The 21,135-nt window shown below is 25.3% G+C and overlaps 1 protein-coding gene across 1 annotated transcript in view; it reads right to left on the bottom strand.

The window, feature by feature from the left end:
- The window catches only part of LOC145844038 (large ribosomal subunit protein uL3m-like), a 30,836-nt gene extending 9,903 nt beyond the window's left edge, over positions 1 to 20,933 (bottom strand). The window contains exons 1-5 of the mRNA XM_082951366.1: positions 20,807 to 20,933; positions 13,606 to 13,892; positions 6,760 to 6,851; positions 4,386 to 4,484; positions 1,981 to 2,141 (exon numbers count right to left, since the gene is read on the bottom strand). Of these exons, the coding sequence (XP_082807492.1) occupies positions 1,981 to 2,141; positions 4,386 to 4,484; positions 6,760 to 6,851; positions 13,606 to 13,892; positions 20,807 to 20,907 (740 nt within the window). The 5' untranslated portion in view covers positions 20,908 to 20,933. The remainder of the gene's footprint in view (positions 1 to 1,980; positions 2,142 to 4,385; positions 4,485 to 6,759; positions 6,852 to 13,605; positions 13,893 to 20,806) is intronic.
- Between the last annotated feature and the right edge of the window lie 202 nt (positions 20,934 to 21,135).

Raw genomic sequence — 21,135 nt, 5'->3', positions numbered from 1 at the left:
TTATTTGTTTAGTTAGATGGAAGATCAATTTTGGACCGAATATGTGTACTGTACAATATTAAATTCTTACGTCATAACGGTTTTTGTTTTTTCGTATAACTTTTGCATCTTGTTTACCAAAGTGCTTTTTATTTTAAATTTGAACTAGCTGAAGATTAAAGACAATCTTTTTTGTCTTTATATATTCTAGAATTTTTTAAATTGCATTACTAATTAATTATTTAAAAGCCCTTCAAGTGGGCTCTGTAGAAAGTGATTAAATTTAAACAATCACCATATTTTCTATATATATATATAAAGAATTAAGTTATTTTTAGATAGATATATATCTATATATTAGCTTGTTTATATCTATATAGATATATATTTATCTAATTATATAAAAACTATAATTTAAATAGCTGTTTCACACATTGAAATGTAAAATTTCATGTGATCGTCAGTAAGTTACAGTTTATTATAATAGTGAACAGAAATTTCGATTTTAAAATTCTTATAATAATTATGACGTAGTAATGGTACAGTTTATTGTATCTGTAAATTACTGACGATCAAATGAAATTTTACATTTCAATGTGTGAAACAGCTGTTTAAATTATAGTTTTCATATAATTAGATAAATATTTAGCTCCAATTTAATTTGTCGAGCACTATCGATCAGAACTTGTTATAAAACCTTTAATATATAAATATGTTTGAAGGCCCTTCATGTGGGCTCGGTAGAGGGTGGTTGGGTTTAAACAATCACCTTGTTTTCTGTATATATATATATATTTATTTATTTATAATATAAAAAAACAACTAATTTTCAAATCGTTTACTTAGTTTCGATGCTTTATGCATCTCCTCAGAACCAAATAAAGAACTAAGTAAGATTTTTAAAGAATCACACAAGAAAACACATTGTGACGTTTCAACTAAAATTGAATAATTTTAGTTAGCCTATTTTAAAAACAACTTATGTACAAGTTAACTTATTTTTGCTTTGTTTGTTCTTGTTTTTGGATTTATTTTGTTGTTATTTTTTTGTTATTATTTAGTGGTTTTCGTTCTTTTAAAATACATGTTTTAATTATGTAGGCAGGGTTGCTGCCTTTCTTTTCTTTTATTTAATAATAAATCTTTTTCAATTTTTTCAATCTCGTACTTTTCTAAGCAACATAAATGGCATGTTTTATTGTTTTTCGGTTTTGTTTTGGTTCTGCATAGTATTTCCCATTTTAAATTATAGTCTTTTTTTGCGTCTTTTAATTCCAAAATATAGTTCGATAGTTCGGTATTGTGTCTTTTTAATTTGTTGGTAAAGCTTGCTTTATGGTTGCTATATCTGTTTTTAAATGTTGTACTAGTGGAACCTACGTAAAATTTTGTTATATAATCTGTTTTTATAGTTGCTTGGTAGATTATATTTTTTGATAGGCAATTATTGTTTAACGGGCATTTTTCTTTCCTGCAGTTGCAGGTTTTTTCTTGTTGTTTGAAGTTTAGGTTGTTTAATATTTTGTTATTGTGTTTAAAAATTTTTGTTTTAAAATTTTCCATACAGCTATAAGAAATTTTGAGTGTGTTCCTGTTAAAGATTTTGTGATATGGATGGTTTGTGTCAAAGTGTTTATTTACCAGGTTTATATATATATATATATATGTGTGTGTGGAAAATGGGGTGATTGTTTGTGCTTGATCACTTTCTGCAGAGCCCACTTGAAGAACTTTTGAATAATTAATGTACACAAACATTTATAATGTATAATACTAAATTCTTATGTCATATTGTTTTTTGTTTAACTTTTGCATCTCTGTTTACCAAAGTACTTTTTATTTTTTATTTGAACTAGCTAAAAATTAAAGACATTCTTTTTGGTTCATATGTTCTAGAATTTTTAAAATCGTTCTTTATAATAGATTATATATATATATATCTGTTTATAAATGAAAAGAAGAAAAATGTTGAATAATATTTTATTTAGCGAGTTAGCTAACGTTTTAGCTGTACAGTCAACAAACTGTCCTGGTCTGAAATGAGTCACATCTAATTTTGTTCCAGGTTTTAGTGCAGCATTATCAGTCATTTTGAATCTAAAACACCGCGTTTTTATTGGTATTCCAGCTTCGTGACAGAATTTCGCATAATTTTCATTTTTCTGCAAGAAAAGAATGACAGTCTACGTGTCGAAATAGAGTATACATCAGTTTAATTTTAGTTTGAATGCATACAACTATTTATTGACAAAGCCATATAAAAAAATTATAAACCTTAAATTACTCAAAATAAATAACTAAAAAACAAGTAACTAATCTTATACTTCAATTAGATGTGTTTAAATAATACAAATAACTTTTTTAGAGTTCAAGGCATAGGGTTGTCCGCCCACTTTTTACCACTTAACAAAACTAAAAGTAATTTTTGAGATATAAGCGATCAAAGTCAACGAGTCTTTAGGTTCTTAAAAATGACAAAAAATAAAAAAAGTAGCGAAAATAGAGTATTTTACTAAAAACCAGTAAGTCCATCATTAAAGTTTAAATCGTTTTAATGTATGTTTATTTCCCATTTAAAACTATTCGTTATATAAATATTTTTAAATTATAACGTTTGAATTATTTACAACTATTTATGAAACTTTTCATAAAAATTTGAGATCGATTGCTTAAAAAATAAGGTATAGATAATTTTTAGTGAATTTTTAATTCTCTGAAAAAATTTAAGATGTAAAAATGGAGTCTACACATTTGTAAAGAAAACTTTTGACACAATTACTATTTTTCAAAAGCTAATTGAATTTATTTTAAATATATTTTTATAATAAAAAACTGTTTTATATTTAAGCTTTTATTAATAATGTATATATAGACTTTACTTTATTTTTCTTAAAATACTACATAGTATTTTAAATCCATATTAGCTATGTTTTTTTGTAATTCTTCAAGCATTTTTAAATTGCAAGTTACCTTGCTGTTTTTAAGTAAAAATAAAATATTTAGTGATTACAAACGATCTTTAATTTTTTCAATTTATTAAAAGGTAGTATTAGGTTTTACAACGTTTTTGAAATATAACGTATTAAATATACTTTAAGTACTAAAAAATTATTCATTTTGTTTAAAGTAAACTATTTTATTCATTATACACAACTTTTTTTTGATGTAACATTCAAATCAATAGTTTTAACAATGTGTGTGCAAAACTGTTTGAAAACTTAGTTTTGTGGCATTAATCATCAAATCTAGCTTCTTCAAAATAAATTAACAGAATGAATATTTATCTATTTGAATTTTTTTCTTGAATCATGGTTGCCACTCTTAGAAGTAAAAATACCAAATTCAATTATATCAAGCGAGCCTGTACTGGTCTGAGTTTAAAAGAAAATTAAAAAAAACTAATATAAGCTTACAACTTTTAAAAATACTAATAATACAGTTTAAATACCTACAAGTAACCACAAAGTATTAAAAAAAGTCTTGATAATACCATAAAATTGGAGAAAAATAAAAATTTAATTCTTAAAACTATCCTGATACTTAGAAAAATGTCCAAACTAACTGAGTACTTTTCAATTTCAAAATAGCCTGAATTATCAAAAATGTGTGGCAACCCTGTTAAACGTTTTATAACTATAACTGTTTATTAGAGCATAACATCATAGCTTTATATGTATATTAGTATGAACCCCTTTTCTTTGTATTATATTAGTCAGTTATAACCAAAGAAACTTGCAGTCGCCAATTTACAAACAGTTTTTATGCGTGTTTTTGGTTTTGATTAACTGATGAGTTTCAATACGATTAAAACCTAAGGTCTCACAAGAGCTTGTGGTCTGATGATCCAAGTGGTATGATCAAAACAAGCAGATGACTTTGATGAATTTCGCTGATGCTTATTTTGCAGGGTTGCCACTGGTTACTAAAAAAAAAATTCCAGCTTTTCTGAATTTCTTCAAGGTTTTCGAAAGTACACGTTTTGGGGTCTATTTTGGTTTAAAGTTAAGTATAAGGTTAAAAATTGTGTTAAGTATTATAAAAACATTAAAAAGATACTGCATAGTTACTTTAAATGTGTCTTTTATAAAAAAATATGGGTGATGACCATATTTTTTATCTATATGATAGATTTTGTTTGTCAAATCAAAATTTTACAACATAACATGTAAAAACTGTTTAAAATTGCAGGTTTTTCTAGTTTTTTTTTTAATTTTTCAAATTCTAGGTTTTCCAGTATTCCAGGTTTTGTAGCTACCCTTTCTTTAGTAGATTAAAACAGAAGTCAGAAATTTAAAACAACATCATGGTGTGAAAAAGACCAAATGTTTTAAGCTTTTTTCATGGTATAATAAATTTAAGTCTAAATTAAAGTGAAATATTGTAACTACAAAGAGAATTTAACTAACATGAAACGGGTTGGTGTTCTTGCATCCTACAATTGCAGCAGCAGACTTTTTACTGTACACATCTTTAGGCATAAAACGAACAACATGACAATCTAGAAGCTGAAACATAAATAGTTTAAACATAAACATTTGTAATTTTATGTAAATTTGTATTAAAATTTATTATAAACAACAACCTTTGGTTTAAAAAATGTCAAAAATAACATCATAAAAACATATTGTATAGCAATGATTCACATAACAGAAATATGTATTAGGTTTAAATTCAATTTAAACAACTTTGGTTAGTTAATGTTTTGTTTTAAAAATTAAACTATTAAACTTAAATGTAATACCTTGAAAAAGAAATGAGTTTGTAAAACAATTCATGTGTTCATTACTACTATAAAACTGTTTTATAAAAGGAAATATGTACACTTTCTACAATAACATTAGATTATAACACATCAACTCCAGTTCTTTTATTTTTATAAGTGTTTTATAAATCTACTACTTATCCAACTAAAATGTACTAGTTTAGAAGTACTAAAACATTAGAAATAAAATAGCTTGACTATAAGTGTTGCGATGTTGTGCTAGGGTGTACTTTTCAAATTTTAAAAAATCAGATTAAATAATTTGAAGTTATTATAAATTTTCTCTTTTTTTTAATTCTATTTTTTTTATCATCATAAACTTATTTATTAGACGTACATGAAATTTTCTAAAAATTTTCAAACTTTTAACATTTTTTGAGATATGGCCGCTTAACTTTCTTATAATAATCTGAAATGTCTAAATATAAACTATCGTAATTTAAACTGACATGTAACCATTGTGCTATACTGTTATAAATATTTGTAATTTACTATAAATACCTTTATAATTTTTTTAAGAACATAAAAAACTTGTTTATAAGTAAGTTTATTAGTACTTCCATAAAACAATTATGGGCATAGGGGGGTTTTCCTTGATTTTTACAAGTTGATCTTATTTTGTAAAGTTAAATATGATCTACCAGACGTTTTTAACCGCTCAACAAAGTTCAAAGTAACTTTCAAAATATAAGCAATATAAGTCGGTGACCTCAATAGGTTCCTAATGGAAGGCGCAAACTAAAAACGCGAAAAAAGCTATTTCACTAATAATCTATCTCCTCCTTCATTTTTTAACCAATCTTCTTCAAACTTTCACAGTAAGTCCATTACTAATATCTAATATGATTTAATGCAGGAATTTTTTCAATTTTGAAAAAAAAATAATAAAACACCTGTTTTGTTTTTTGTATTTAATTTTTTTTATTTTTTTTAAAACCCAACATCAAAATTTTTTTAAATTATGAAAGGAATGTTTCCTGAAAAGTTGTGGTCCTTAGCTCAAAAAATGAAAGAGTTAGATTTTTAGTGAATTTTTAAATTTCTGAGAAAATTTACCCTGAAAAATTTGTAGTTCAAACGGATTTATTTGAAACTTTTTACAAAAACGTCTATATCTCAAAAGCTTATCAAATTTTTATACTATATAAAAACTAATTTGTAGTTTCAAATTTATGCTTTTGTATTAGAGCCAATGTAAATTTTTGTAAAAGAAATGTTGGACTCCCCTATGCTCTTAAGCTGAACTGATATACATATATACTAAGTTTTAAAATGTATTTTGGTATGTAGTTACAAATCATTAGACTTAAATTGTAGCAGATTTAAAAACTAAATTTATTCAAAGAAATTGCCAGCATTAGAAATAAAATATTACCGAAAATAGGAATAATATTTAATTTTATAACTTAAAATTCTCTAAAGTAGGGTAGACAAACTAGGGTCGTATTTTATTTTAAAAGTAAGTAAGGCACCATCGTCTTTTCTAAAAATTAAATAAACAACAGTTTTTTTAATTAAAATCAAGCAAGTTATATTACACAAGCTGTGTAAAATGTAATAGCAGTAAGTAAAATTCTAAGTAAACCAACAGTACGCTTATGAAATTACTTTCAATACCATTCTATAACTTATTACTTTTTCAAATTTCTAAAACAGCTTTAGTAAAGTCAAACAAAGTGAGCCGCAGAACTATGCTTGATCTAAGTGTAAAAAAAGGAGCAAGCTAAAACAGATAAATTTAGAAAAACCTTTATTAATGACAATTTAAAAACTTACAATTACTTATGTTCAATACTATACATTTGCTATATCTTCTTGTCTAATTAGGGATTGATAGCTTCTTACATCTCCTTTTACTCAAAGTAAATTTAAGAAATACCACTATGTCTAATTTAAATAGAAGATAGTTTTAGTGATTAAATTTTATGAAAAATACTTTTTGTCCAGAGTTAAGTTTTTAATATTGTTCAATCATTTCAAACAAATACAATCCCTAAATTTGTTAAAAAAGAACCAACTTGAACTAGTGTACAAGATGCATGACTTCCATCCTTTAACCACATAGTTTGAACTCCTAGCTTTACACCAACTGCACCACATCGAATTGAACCTAAAGTGCATAAGTTTTAATTTTCCTGAAAATAAGTCCTATAAGATTTCAAAAAGCATACAGATGCGTGGTACACACGCTCAAGATAAAATATATATACTACTTAAAATATTTTAATTTTCTTTTAAAAGTATTCTTCGTATAAAAATTCTACTTCGATGTTGGAGAGTTTTTTTTACATAATCAGGCACATTCTTCTTATTTGCGCATAGCTTTAGATTGGGCTGACAAAATTTCTTTGTAAGTAAGCAAAAGTATTAAATTATTAATTCAAACTAAACTATTAAATTATTATTATTAATAAAGTAACTTTCTACAAGCTATTGTCAAAATATAACCAAACTATTTATTTTTTAAGCTTACTATTAGTAAAAAATATATTCTGTTAAAGGTTATTATAGATATCTTAAAATGTGAAGCTTTAAAGAAAAACCTCGGAAAACTATGGTAAAAAAAATTAATAAAATTGAATTTATACTACTTATTTTTTAAATGTATAAAGGTAAGCTTTTATATCAATATTTATCTTCTATTTAAACATTCGTTTTGAAAATTTTGCGCAATAGTATTTTAATACCCACATAAAAATATCTTATGTTAACATTTTCATAAGTATCTTAAATTTCATTCAATTCTACAACTACTTCATGCAGCTTCAATTTTATTAGTGGAGTACATTATTAAAAAAGTATAAAAAGAGATAAATATAAAACAATGACTGCAAGTAGTATACAAATATTATTTAATACAGTTCTGCCTAACTTTAAAAACTATTTGTTTTTTTAATTAGCTAAAACTATACTAAATCTTAAATATAAACACCTTTTACAGAATTAGCATGAAAGTTTTTTCAAATGAATGCAAATTATTGTACTAAATAAAACAAAAACTTTGTTACTGTGATAATAAAAAAAGATACACTTATGCTGCAATATTTTTTTTCTGAGTTTAAATTATCAAAATAGTTCTGTTGGTCTTAATATTTAAACTATCACTAAATATTAAGAGGAAGAAAATTAGTTTTAAATACACGAATATTTGTTAAATCCTGTGGCAATTCAAATAAACATTTTAAAATATGCGTACAAACTGAGTATGCAGTTAGTAAAATAATTAAATCATTTGAAATGTTACGTTATGCTGAGTAGAATTAAGTTTATTGAAAAATTCAAAACAACTTCTGTGAACAAAATAAACTTCTTTGATTTTTGGTGTTTTAATATTTTAACTAGAACTAGCACTTTTTTTCTAAACCTTACAAATTATGGCTTATATTAGTTTCGATTTTCTAAACCAGCTAATTACTTTTTTCAATTCAATAGTTTGACTAATGAGGAGGAAAGAATGGAAATTTAAAGAAAAGGCGCTTCGTACAAGGTCTGTAAAGAATTTGTAAGGCCATAACGGGGTAAAATACTTTTTTCACAACTTGAACTAATTTGTAGAGTTTAAATAGACACGAGTTATTTTATTTTTAATTTAAACTTAAAACTTTTTTTGAGATAAAGCTTGTTAAAGTCGATGAGTTATACAGGTTTTTTATGGGAGGATAAAATTAAAACGGCAAATAAATAAAAATAACTTTAAAATCTATTTCCTATGTTTTTCAAAATAAATACCTTAAATTTTCAGGAAATTGTTCCTTTTTGTTTTTAGAAAATATATCCTTGTAAAATTTGAACATAAAAAAGAATTTATAACTGTGTTATAATAATAAACATAAAACAGTTTTTTTTTTTCGTTTTTTTGTAAATATTTATTCAAATCATTTAAAAACTTGTTATGACATATTTTTCTAAATATTTTCTAAATAATAATTATTCTACTTGTTTGCTGACGAACCATTTGAAAGTACTTAAGGGCATAGGGGGTCCACCTTGATTTTTACAAGTTGATCTTATTTTATAGAGTTTTATCTGAGCTATCAGACATTTTTAACCGCTTAAAAAAATTCAAAGTATTTTTTGACATATGAGCGATCAAAGTCGGTGACCTCAATAGGTTCCTAATGGGAGGCACAAACAAAAAATGCAAAAAAAGACCATTTCGCTAAAAATCTATCTCCTCCATCATTTTTTAAGCAATCTTCTTCAAATTTTCACAGAAAGTGTATTATTAAATTTTAAAAAGATTGGATGCAGGAGTTTTTTCAATTTTGAAAAATAACATTTTTATTAAAAAAAACCACCTATTTTTTTTGTTTTTTTTATCTAAAATTTTTATTGTTTAATATTTTCAAAATTTCAACATTCAAAGTCTTCTGAATTACAAAAGGAACGTTTCCTGAAAATTTGAGGTATCTAGCTCTAAAAATGAGGGAGAAGATAGATTTTTAGTGATTTTTTAAACTTCCGAGAAAATTTATGTTAAAAAACTCGCGGTCCATACGTTTGTATTGGAAATTTTTTATAAAAATGATAATATCTCAAGAAGTAAAAACTGGCTTGTAGTTTGTAATTCAAGCTACCATATAAGATACAATGTTATTTTTAGTAAAATAAAAATGTCGGACCCCCCATGCCCTTAAAGCAATAATAATAAGTTTAAAATAAAAGCTTTGTTTTTTTTTTAAGTATATTAATTTTGTATATAGCAAATTGTAACTTAGTTAAAACTATACAAAAAAAGGTAAAGTTTTGAAAAAAGTGATTTACCCCTTCCCTTATGGCCTTATAGAGTGGAGACCTTTTTCATTGGAATAAACGCCTACTACAGAATCAGAGTGGCACTTATCGGCGAAAATTGAACAGGAATGGAGTGATTATGGAGGTGACACCACTATCAATTTAGTCAGAATCAACAGGTCACAGAGACTCACTCGAAGATAAAGGAAATTCCTAAGATTGTACAATACCATATAAACCAGTATTGATTCTAAGCTATTCCATGGTAGCTATGAAAATCAATTAACTAATGAAACTCGTAACTCTCTGTATGATATTGTTCACCTTTCTAATGTTGCTGTTATCGGTGAACCAGTTTCGAATCAAGTAAAAGAAGGGCGTGATCCAGATACAAGTCCAGTTGAAGAAAAGTGCTGTTTCAATGATTTTAACAGAAAATAATAAGTCACTTGCCTTACACCAATTAAGGAACCATAACGTGCAAGAGAGCCCTGAACATAAAGTAAAAGGTAAGTAGCTCATTGTATCTTAATTCATTATATAATATTATCCATTCAGATTCTTCTTTATTTATAAATAAACTAAAACAAATTAAATAAAGAGTTTAATTGCAAAAACAGTACAAATTTTCAAGTGTTTTTGCAACATAATTTAGTTTTAACTTTTTTATAATGAGCAAAGCTGTAATATACTAAAAAAGTTTTACAAACTTACATTTAGATATAAGTTAATACAAATACTGTTTGTAATTTTTAACTTTACATAAAATTACTACTTAACTGTTTTGTGTAAAAAACTAAAACCTTATGTAGCATTAAACTATGTGGAAATTAAATTCTATTAAGTCCTAAATGGTTCTAACACTTCATTACTAAAATTTAAAACAGATCCTAATTGAAACAAGGTTGCCAAATGTTTTAAGAAAAAATTTTCCAGGTTTTCAAAATTTCCTCCAGGTTTTTAAAAGTAATAATAACAAATTGTACAGTATCCTCCTTTTATTACACTGACATATGTTTCTGTGTGTTAAACGAGTCAACACTTTTCAAGGGAGCTCTGTAAAAATAAATACTGTAAGGAAAGAATAGAAGCTAAAGTAGGTATGTATATGTGTCCATTAAAAATATAAATAATTGCTATAGATTTTTATAGGTTAATAATAGATAAAATACTTAATGTTAAATCAGACTGTTATAAAACTATATGATATTTGTAATTATTAAGTCTAAATTAATTAAGTTAAAGTAAAAATACAAAACAAGATTACAAATCATAATATAAACTACTTACATGAATTTGAAGGAAGTACTAATTCTAAATATCTACTGGTTACTAATCATTAAAAAAACGTATCTAATAATTACGTCACAGTTTATTTGAACATTAGGACTAGCTAGTTAATTTATACTACTAAGTTAGATAATTTATTCCTTATATTAAATGGTAGTGCGCTTTAATATAAAAAAGTAATATGTATCTATTGTGAATAAAAAGTAAAACAACAAACATTAATTATTGAATAAATAAATTAAATTGTAAAGACAATAAAAGCCATTATACTTTAGTGTAAAAAATATAGTATTTATTGAATGCATGGTTGCCACAGATCAAGCTGAGAAAAATTTCCTGACTTTTTCCTGACTTTTTACCAAAATTTTCCTGATTTTCTATATCGAACTCTTAAGTTAAACTTATTATAAAATACACAATCTAACACTTGAAACTATATAAAGCTTTCAATCTAATTTTAATACAGGTTAAAACAAGTTTTTTGCTGAATTCAATTATAAAACTTCCATTACACCACTTGAATCATCTGTGTATGATTGATGTATTTGCAATAAACAGCTCTATCAGCAAAATACTTATATTATAAACACAGCTTGTCCATTATCATTCCAGCAAGATGTTTTCGAAATATCGTCCAAGGCCAAGGTCATGTATGATAATTTTCTTCGGGCCATCTGACATGACTATGCTATTGCACTGTCTGGAAACATATTTTTGTTCAGCTCCGCAGGTTTGTTACACGAACTAGCTGAGTAATTGTGCTTGACAGTGTGTAACGCCCATAAAATTTCAGCGGTTGTGTTTTGTGACCAACTTACCAAACCTATTGATGGGCTTATACGACTGCCCTCACAACTTGCTACTCTGCCGCTGCTCTTACCACTTACCCCACCGGAGCTTGACCCAGCATTATAGAAAAACTATTGGATTCGGTGAATTCCTGGTCTTTTATTTCTATGTCCAGCTCCATTCATATGTACAGTAAGTGCTTTTCTCCCTATATTTGACAGTGACAGAGTACATGAACAACACTTGCATTTAAACTTTTGTGTATATATCACAGTTTCACTATTGAAGTATCCTTGCTACAGATCATCAATACTAAAAAGCTTACAAAATCTGCTTGTTCAAGTAGGGTACATGTTTAATATGTTAATAGAAAAATGTTGCAGTTTTATAAAGGATATTTTACTAATCTATACCATATGAAGGCATTGGAAATTAAATAATTTTGTAAATTTTTAGGAAAATTATAAAAATCTTTTCTGACTTTAAAGGATTTTTAATTAATTTTTACCATTTTGAAGGCTTTGGAAAACAGGGAAATTTGTAAATTTAAACTGACAAATTTGTTTTTGTTTAATCAAATTTCCTGACTTTTTTTCAAAACCCCCCATTTTTTCCTGACTTTTGTCATTTTTTTAAAGTTTTCCTGACTTTTCCAGACCATGTGGCAACTCAGTGAATGTTTATAATGGTTAAATCTAAATTATAACAATATTAAAGTTAGATACAATTAGAAAGCAGATTGAATTTTAAATTTAAAAATTAAAAATAATAATAAAAAGTACAAAAATCAAACTTGTTACTAAGCTTTCAAAGTCCTGACCAATAATTAAGTTACAGCACCATAAAAAATCATCATGACTTAAACTACATGTATATTATACAATAAGTAAAATAATTAACTAATTATTGTTTTAGAAAGGAGCAGTCGGGTATCTAAATTAAAGATCTTATGTTGACTTGTTTATCACACAGAAGTATATGTCAGTGTAATAAAAGAAGGATACTGTATAATTTGTAATTATTATATATTCCACTGAACTTGTTTTGCTAGGATCTTTTGTTAACAAACGCTTAAATTTTTATTTTGAATGGGTTTTTAAAAGTATACATTTTTGGGTCCATTTTTAGTTTAACATTAAGTTTAAGGTAAAAAAAACTGTGTTAAATACTTTGAAAAGATACTGTAAAGCTACTTAAAATGTGTTTTTAAAAAAATCAAATTTTTGACGATGACAAAAAAAAATATCTATATGGTAATTATTTTGTGTCAAATCAAAATTTTTCTATTTAACATGTAAAAATTATTTAAAATTCCAAATTTTTTAGTCATTTTTGTTCAAAATTTCAGGTTTTTCAAGGTTTCTAAGTTTTTTGGCAACCCTGTTGAAAATTTAAGTATGATCTTTTAGTCAGTTTTATATATAATTTTCAATTAACAATTGAGATATAGTCATTTATGTAAAAAAGTTCTGATACAAGCCCATGGAACCCTACTTTTTTATGGTCATGTTTTTTAAAAATGTCGAAAAAATCAATCTTTTTTTATATTTTCAATATGAAGACTTCGGCATTGTAGGAAAAATCTTTAAAATACTTAAAAAAAATTAAATTTGAAAATCTAAAAACCAAAAACTTTACATCAAGTTAATGAAAAAAAGTCTTTTTTTAGAATATTTTTGAACGAATAAAACTATTAAAAATTTAGACACTTAAAAATATATTTTTATTTTTACAAACATTAAACTGCTTTTTGTAACAATATTATATAGTTATATTTAAATTACGATCAATTTAAAAATTTATTAATCTTTTGGAAACCATTAGTTTTAATTGGTCTTAAAAGTAACTGAATATTTGCAAGAATTAAAATCATAAAATAGATTATTTTCCCTTAACTTAATTATTATTTAAAAACATTGAACACATTTTATTTTGAATCACCTCTTATTTTTCTGTTATAATTTAAATTTTCTTTCTCAAATCACAGAGTGCAATTACATAAATCTTAAAAGTTGACTAATATCTAAATAAAACCCAATAAAGACTTGAACCTGGTGTCCAAGGTAATAAGGGCCAATCTTCATTTTTAAGTGGTGACAAATCTTTGATTATTTGCTCGTTTTGCTTCAAGTTTAGACTTTTGAGAAAATCAACATTTTCATCTGTCACATCGTAATCCCAAATCATTCTAGGAGCAGGTAGCTTGCTGCATGGTATAAATTTTGTAGACCTTTCATTAAAAATATTTGTATATCGATCTCTATCCTTTTCCCCTCTTCTCAATGAGTGTAATCCTTCCATAGGAGTTGTTGCATTCCTTGCAACACCTTTCCTATTCCTTTAAAAAAAAGCAAGTTAATTATAGATATTAAGCACATAAATTACCTTTAATAATTGTACAACTGATTTTCTCAGAAATACTTCATTTACAGCCAAAATTTTGCTATACATAAAATATAAGAATCTTTACAGTATTTGAATAAAAGAAGTGTAAACTATTTATGTTTGAGATATATTTACTATAGAATAAAATAAAACATATATTGTATACTTTAAGCTTATTTCAAGAGCAACAATCAAAATTGTGATTTGAATCAAAGGAAACAAATTTAAGTTCATATTTTAACAGTTGTTTAACAGTTTTACTCATAGTAGCTTTATGCTTTTCTACCAGTTTTCATTAGCTCTTTGTTATGAGTTTAAACATAACGATTTTAAGCTGAGCCTTTATTTATTCTAAATTTCAGAATATAATTGTGACTGAGGAAGATCTCATTAATTTCATTGATAAACTGAGTGAAACATCTTTTTATAAAAAGTTTGTGAATCAATAAATCTATATATTTTCTTATTTGTTTAATTATATAACAAAAAAAAGTTTTATACAGCCATTTCGTAGATGAGATATATTTATCTCATATATTCCTCAGTAAAGTTTATGAAAATTTAGCTATACTGAGATATATATGGGATAATATAACTTGTATATGAAACGGTTGTATAAATCTATTGTCTGTTAAATAATCAAAAAAATATAAATATATAATAAATAAATATTATATATATATATTAAAGATTTTGTATAAAGTTCTGATCGATAGTGCTCACAAATTAAATTGGAGCTAAATATTTATCTAATTATATAAAAAAAACTATAATTTAAACAGCTGTTTCACACATTGAAATGTAAAATTTCATGTGATCGTCAGTAAGTTACAGTTTATTATAATAGTGAACAGAAATTTTGATTTTAAAATTTTTATAATAATTGTGACGTAGTAATGGTACAGTTTATTGTACTATAGCTGAATTTGAAATACGCAGTAACTTACTGACGATCACATGAAATTTTACATTTCAATGTGTGAAACAGCTGTTTAAATTATAGTTTTTTATATAATTAGATAAATATATAATTAGATAAATATATATATATATATATAATTTATTGAAATGGCGATTTTAAAAATTCTGGTACATATGTTTCATAAAGCTTTAATCATCAGCCAGTTAAATTCAAAATAAAAAGCACTGTACTAAACAAAGATACAAAAGTTATGCAAAAAAACAAAAAACAGTATGACGTAATATTGTGCATTACAAATATTCAGTACAAAAATCGATCTACCATCTAACTAATCAAACAACTAAAATTAACGAAAACAACAGTTAATTGACTATAAAATACTTCAAAATTTGTTGTATTTTAAGAGAATACAACATAATCTTAAGCTTCTCTTAAAATACAACAAATTTTGAAGTATTTTATAGTCAATTAACTGTTGTTTTCGTTAATTTTAGTTGTTTGACTTAGATTTTATAGATATAAAAATCATATGTTAATCTTATCAAAAATAATAAACTGGATTTAAACATTATAAGTTAGTTTTTTTCAAGATCAATAGTATAATTTTATGATACATAAAAATTTCAAAAATAAAATGGAGTATAGTTAAAAAAATCTATAGTATCCTAAATGGTGCAAGCAGAATTGAAAGATGTAGAAGATATATTTTTTCTTTTCTTTTTATTTTTAGCCTTCCATAAAGAGTTTATTCAACTCAATACTTTTGATTGATTGCTTATATCTTTAATAAAAAATTGATTAAAAAATACACAAAAACAAATGGTAGCTTAAGTTAGTAAAAAAATTAGACTATTTTGTAAACAACAGTGATCTACTTCCATATAGCCTACATTTGAAAGTTTTAAGCAAAATATTTATAATATTTTTTAAAATGGAATAAAACAACTTCAAAAAACGGTTTACTATCATTTCTAACTCGCTATCATTTCTAACCTGATCATTTCTAACCCGATCACTTCTAACCCGATCATTTCTAACCCGATCACTTCTAACTCGATCACTTCTAACCCGATCACTTCTAACCCGATTACTTCTTACCCGATCACTTCTAACCCGATCATTTCTAACCCGATCATTTCTAACCCGATCACTTCTAACCCGATCACTTCTAACCTGATCACTTCTAACCCGATCATTTCTAACCCGATCACTTCTAACCCGATCACTTCTAACCCGATCGTTTCTAACCCGATCACTTCTAACTCAATCACTTCTAACACGATCATTTCTAACCCGATCAATTCTAACCCGATCACTTCTAACTCGATCATTTCTAACCTGATCACTTCTAACCCGATTATTTCTAACAAGATCATTTCTAACCCAATCACTTCTAACCCAATTAAACCCGATCATTTCTAACCCGATCATTTCTAACCCGATCATATCTAACCCGATCATTTCTAACCCGATCGTTTCTAACCCGATATTTATTTAGCCGATCTGTATTAATATATTAATTTATTATTTATTTAAGATAAGGATTTGTTTTAAAAACAAAATTATCTCAACAAAATTGTTTTATTTAGATGTTTAGTTTTTTTTGTTTAAAATAAAACCTAATGTTCTAGTTATACGAATAAAAGTGAAACAAGTTGTATGGATAAAAGTTAAACCAGTTACTCAAATGAAGGCTGAACCAGTTGTTGAAATAATGTGAAGCCAGTTGTTCGAAGAAAGTGAAACCAGTTTTTGAGTAAAACCATTTGTTCGGGTGAAGTTGAAGAAGGATATTAATGTTCTCTTTTCGGAAGCACCGGAATTATAAATTTTGTGTTAAAATTTTTGTGTTTTTATGTTAATTTATAAACTTTAATTAGTTAAACTTTTTTTTTTTATTTTTAATGTACAATTTTGGTTTATTTTTGTCTTTTTGTTGTATGTCTTTCTGTATAAGTGGCCTAGGTTTTGATGCCTGGGTCCTTCGTATGACAGTAAACTTACAATATTAATGTTCAGATAGCTTTTGTTTAAAATTTAATTGTTGATATTAATTGGTTCGTTTATTGTTTTGACACTAAGGCTTAAAATTTGATTAAAATTAAGTGTAGTTAATTATTTAAAAAGCATTAGGAAAAGTATAAGTATTTTGTATTCTAAAGATTAAATATTAAATTTTGATAGTCGTCAATGTTAGGAATATATTGAGTATCGCAGCTGTTAAAGTCTATTCTGAACTTTCTTTTGAAATGATTCTTTATGGTTAATATATATTTTTAAGTGTAGAAACCAGATTGTCAATTTGCCTTTAAATTCAGGGAGAATTTATACGAAATACAACTTTTAAAAAATATTAGTATCAGCGTTTATGAAACTTTAAGTTGTACAGTTAATAAAATTTAGTAATTGTAATGGTGGTTTTATTTAAAATTAATATCATTAAATTCTAAGCTTTTTAAACGAAAGTGTTTACTGTTTAATACAAAGCCAAAAGTAGAGGTAGAAGGTTTTTTAAATACTTAGAACTTGTCATTAACTCGAACTTTAATTTAAGTTTAATTCTTAAATCAACTGGTAAATTGTATATAAAAATTAACTGTAATTAAGTTTAATTCATTATAATAAACTTAACTATGAAAGTTTAGTGTCGAAAACTTATTATTACGCATTTTTTCTTTTTCTTTTGAAATAAAACTTATGTAGGGCAAAATAAATTTACATTTTTCATAAAAAGTTAAAATTGCAAAAACACGATTATTCTCACGATTAATAATAGATATTTCTAAAATAATTTTCTTGATATCTTTTAAAAGTTATTGTTTTACAGTTTTTCAAAAACACAAAAACTTATAGATTACATAGCGATCATTAAATATGAAATGTAAATATCAATTATTAGATTAAACTATATAACTTAAAAACTTATAACAGAATAACAAAACCAGTTTGTATTGTGAAACCTATTATATAGGTTTAAACTTTTAATAAAGAAAAAACTCATCATATCTACATAAATTTACAGGTGCAAAAGACCACCGAGAATAAAGTCAATAGACTGCAAGCTGGCTTTACTAAAATGAATAAAAAATAAATATGTTTTGTGTAATAATCGTCTGGAAAAATATTTGATTAAAAGAAACAAAGAACTTAACGGAGTTTTTATAAATTTCTGCTCCTAATTATACTTAATTTAACTATAATTAATTTATTGTTTTATAAAAATTTTTTTTTTTAATACTTATTTTGTTTTTACTTACGTTATTTCAACTGCTCATCATAAAGTAATTTTAAAGAAATGTTTGTCAATTAAAGTACTAATTTAAGTCGCAATTAAAACATAGGCGAGATTTAATTACCCTCGAACTTGTTATAAAAATAAAATTGTCTGTTTAACTATTAGTGTTAAACTTTTTTTTTGTTCTAAAACAAAGTAGGAATTTATTAATGAATTGAAATCAAGACGGTCAATCGACATAACAACTTTTGCGGTTTAGTTATATAACATAAGTGTTTTAATAGCTAGTTTCTATTAAAAACCATGCTTTTCCACTTAATATAACAAAAGTTTTTAACTTCTCCTAATGTTTGTTTGAATATTATTATCTTAATAGGCCTATGCAAATTGCATAACAATTTGTATAAGTTATTAAAATGAAACTTAAAACTACCCTACTATAAAAGGTTAATACATTAGTAAGCAATAATAAAAATTTTACGTCAGACTTTCAATGTAGTTTTTAAACCGTAATATAAAAGTTTTTGTATCTGGATATTACTGTTGTAAGAGTTTAATTTTAAAATTTGCTTATGTTAAAACTATTGTAGTCACGTCAATTACAATGAGATCCAACTAAAATATAATTATCACTGCTTTTTTTAAAATCCTACAAAGAAGAGTTCAAAATACTTTGAAGTAAACTATTTAGTAAATTGTATATGATTAACGAAAAACGTCTCTTAAAGTGTATTGAAAAAAATAATAATAATAATAGAAAAAAACTAAAATTATGTATAGGACAAAAAATCAAAAAATGAGGTAATAAAAATGTATTAAGATTATGTTAAGTTAATACTAAAATTAAAATCTATATTTAAAATAATTTTATGTTACACAACAAAATCATTATGTTTTAAAGTAACTAAAAGTTTATTTTTTTATTGATATTTTAATAAATTCATTAAAACTAGTTTGTTTTTGCATGAAATCCAGATTAAAAAATAAAAACGTAACATAAATAAAATGGGTTAGAAACGATCGGGTTAGAAATGATCGGGTTAGAAGTGATCGGGTTAGAAATGATCGGGTTAGAAATGATCGGGTTTCATTGGGTTAGAAGTGATTGGGTTAGAAATGATCTTGTTAGAAAAGATCGGGTTAGAAGTGATCGGGTTAGAAATGATCAGATTAGAAATGATCGGGTTAGAATTGATCGGGTTAGAAATGATCGGGTTAGAAGTGATCGGGTTAGAAGTGATTGGGTTAGAAATGATCGGGTTAGAAGTGATCGGGTTAGAAGTGATCGGCTTTGAAGTGATCGGGTTTGAAGTGGTCGGGTTAGAAATGATCGGGTTAGAAGTGATCGGGTTAGAAGTGATCGGGTTAGAAGTAATTGGGTTAGAAGTGATCGGGTTAGAAGTGATCGGGTTAGAAGTGATCGGGTTAGAATTGATCGGGTTAGAAGTGATCGGGTTAGAAGTGATCGGGTTAGAAGTGATTGGGTTAGAAATGATAGCGGGTTAGAAATGATCGGCTCCCTCAAAAAACATAAAAATAATAAATATTTGTAGTAAAATATTCATCAAACAGTTTTGAAATACCAAAAATTTTAGCTAGATAATAACCATTTTTTAAACTCTGTTACATAATGAAAAGTAAAAAATTACTTAGTAACCATACTAAAATCTAAAAAGTAGATTATAATATATTATATTATAAATAAAACACGGTGGTTTTCAGGAAACAAATGTTTCACTGGCCTATATAATAAGCTAGTTTGTCAGTCATATTTACCAACTAAAAACATAAACAATAGGCAAAACATATACAAATTAAACCAATAATTTTAAGAATTATTAAATAATTATATTAAAAAGTTTTAAATCTATTCAAAATATAAATTCAAGTGTTTGCTAACAAAAGATCCTAGTGAAACAAGTTTACTGGAATATATAATAATAAAAAATTATACTATATCCTTCTTTTATTACACTGACATATGTTTCTGTGTGTTAACGGATTAACACACTTCAATTGAGCTCTATAAAAAAAATAAATACTGTAAGGAAAGAATAGAAGCTAAAGTAGGTGTATACATGTGTTCATTAAAATTAAAATAATTTCTATAGATTTTTAAAGGTTTAGTTAATAATATATAAAATACTTAATGCTAAATCTGACTGTTATAAAACTATATAATACTTGTGATTATTAAGTCTAAATTAACTAAAGTAAACTAAAATACACAATAAAATAACAAATCATAATATAAACTACTTACATGAAATGGAAGGAAGAACTAATTCAAATTATTAACTGGTTGCTAATCATTGAAAAAAATATATATTATAATTACGTGACAATATATATGAACAATCCTAATGAAATGTAAAGAAGTGTATATAACTCTAAAATACAAATAAATTTATAAAACCAAAAAAAAAAATATTGGTTGTATTGTCACAAAAATTTCAATCACCAAGCAAAAAATACATAATTTCTAGGGATTTTCACATATTTTTCAGTTTTTACTATGATTTCTAGAGATTTTTCAGAATATTTCAAACTTCTAGGGATTTATAGGGAAGTGGGAGCACTGATTTTATTTTTGAACTTGTAACTTTTTATATTGAACATTCTTAAAGTTATTAAATCAATAGTTTTAACATGTTATAAATATAGTGTTTAAAAAACATAGCCCCAAAAACATCACAAACATTTCACTTGCCTTTTAGCCAAATACTTCTTGTTTCCATAAGTTGCATAAGATCTTATAGAAGAAACTTCTCCACAAGCTTTGACTAGATTACAATTTATAAATTTAAGCATTTTAACTAAATATAAGTTTAATAACTTATGTCTATAAAGATATTATTAATTAAATTGTTGTTAAAACATTTACATATTTTATACTAATTTGCACATGAAACTTATATACAATTAATTAATAACCTATTAAGTTAATGTATATGCAAAATTTTAACACATTTTAGCAATAGAAATTAAAGTTTTAGTTCTATGAAAAAAATTTTCAGTTATTAGCTATATATAAATTGT

Source organism: Thalia democratica, chromosome 9, assembly GCF_965202585.1.
Source record: "Thalia democratica chromosome 9, ktThaDemo2.hap1.1, whole genome shotgun sequence".
Classification (NCBI taxonomy): Eukaryota; Metazoa; Chordata; class Thaliacea; order Salpida; family Salpidae; genus Thalia; species Thalia democratica.
This window is presented reverse-complemented; position numbering and strand designations above follow the sequence as displayed.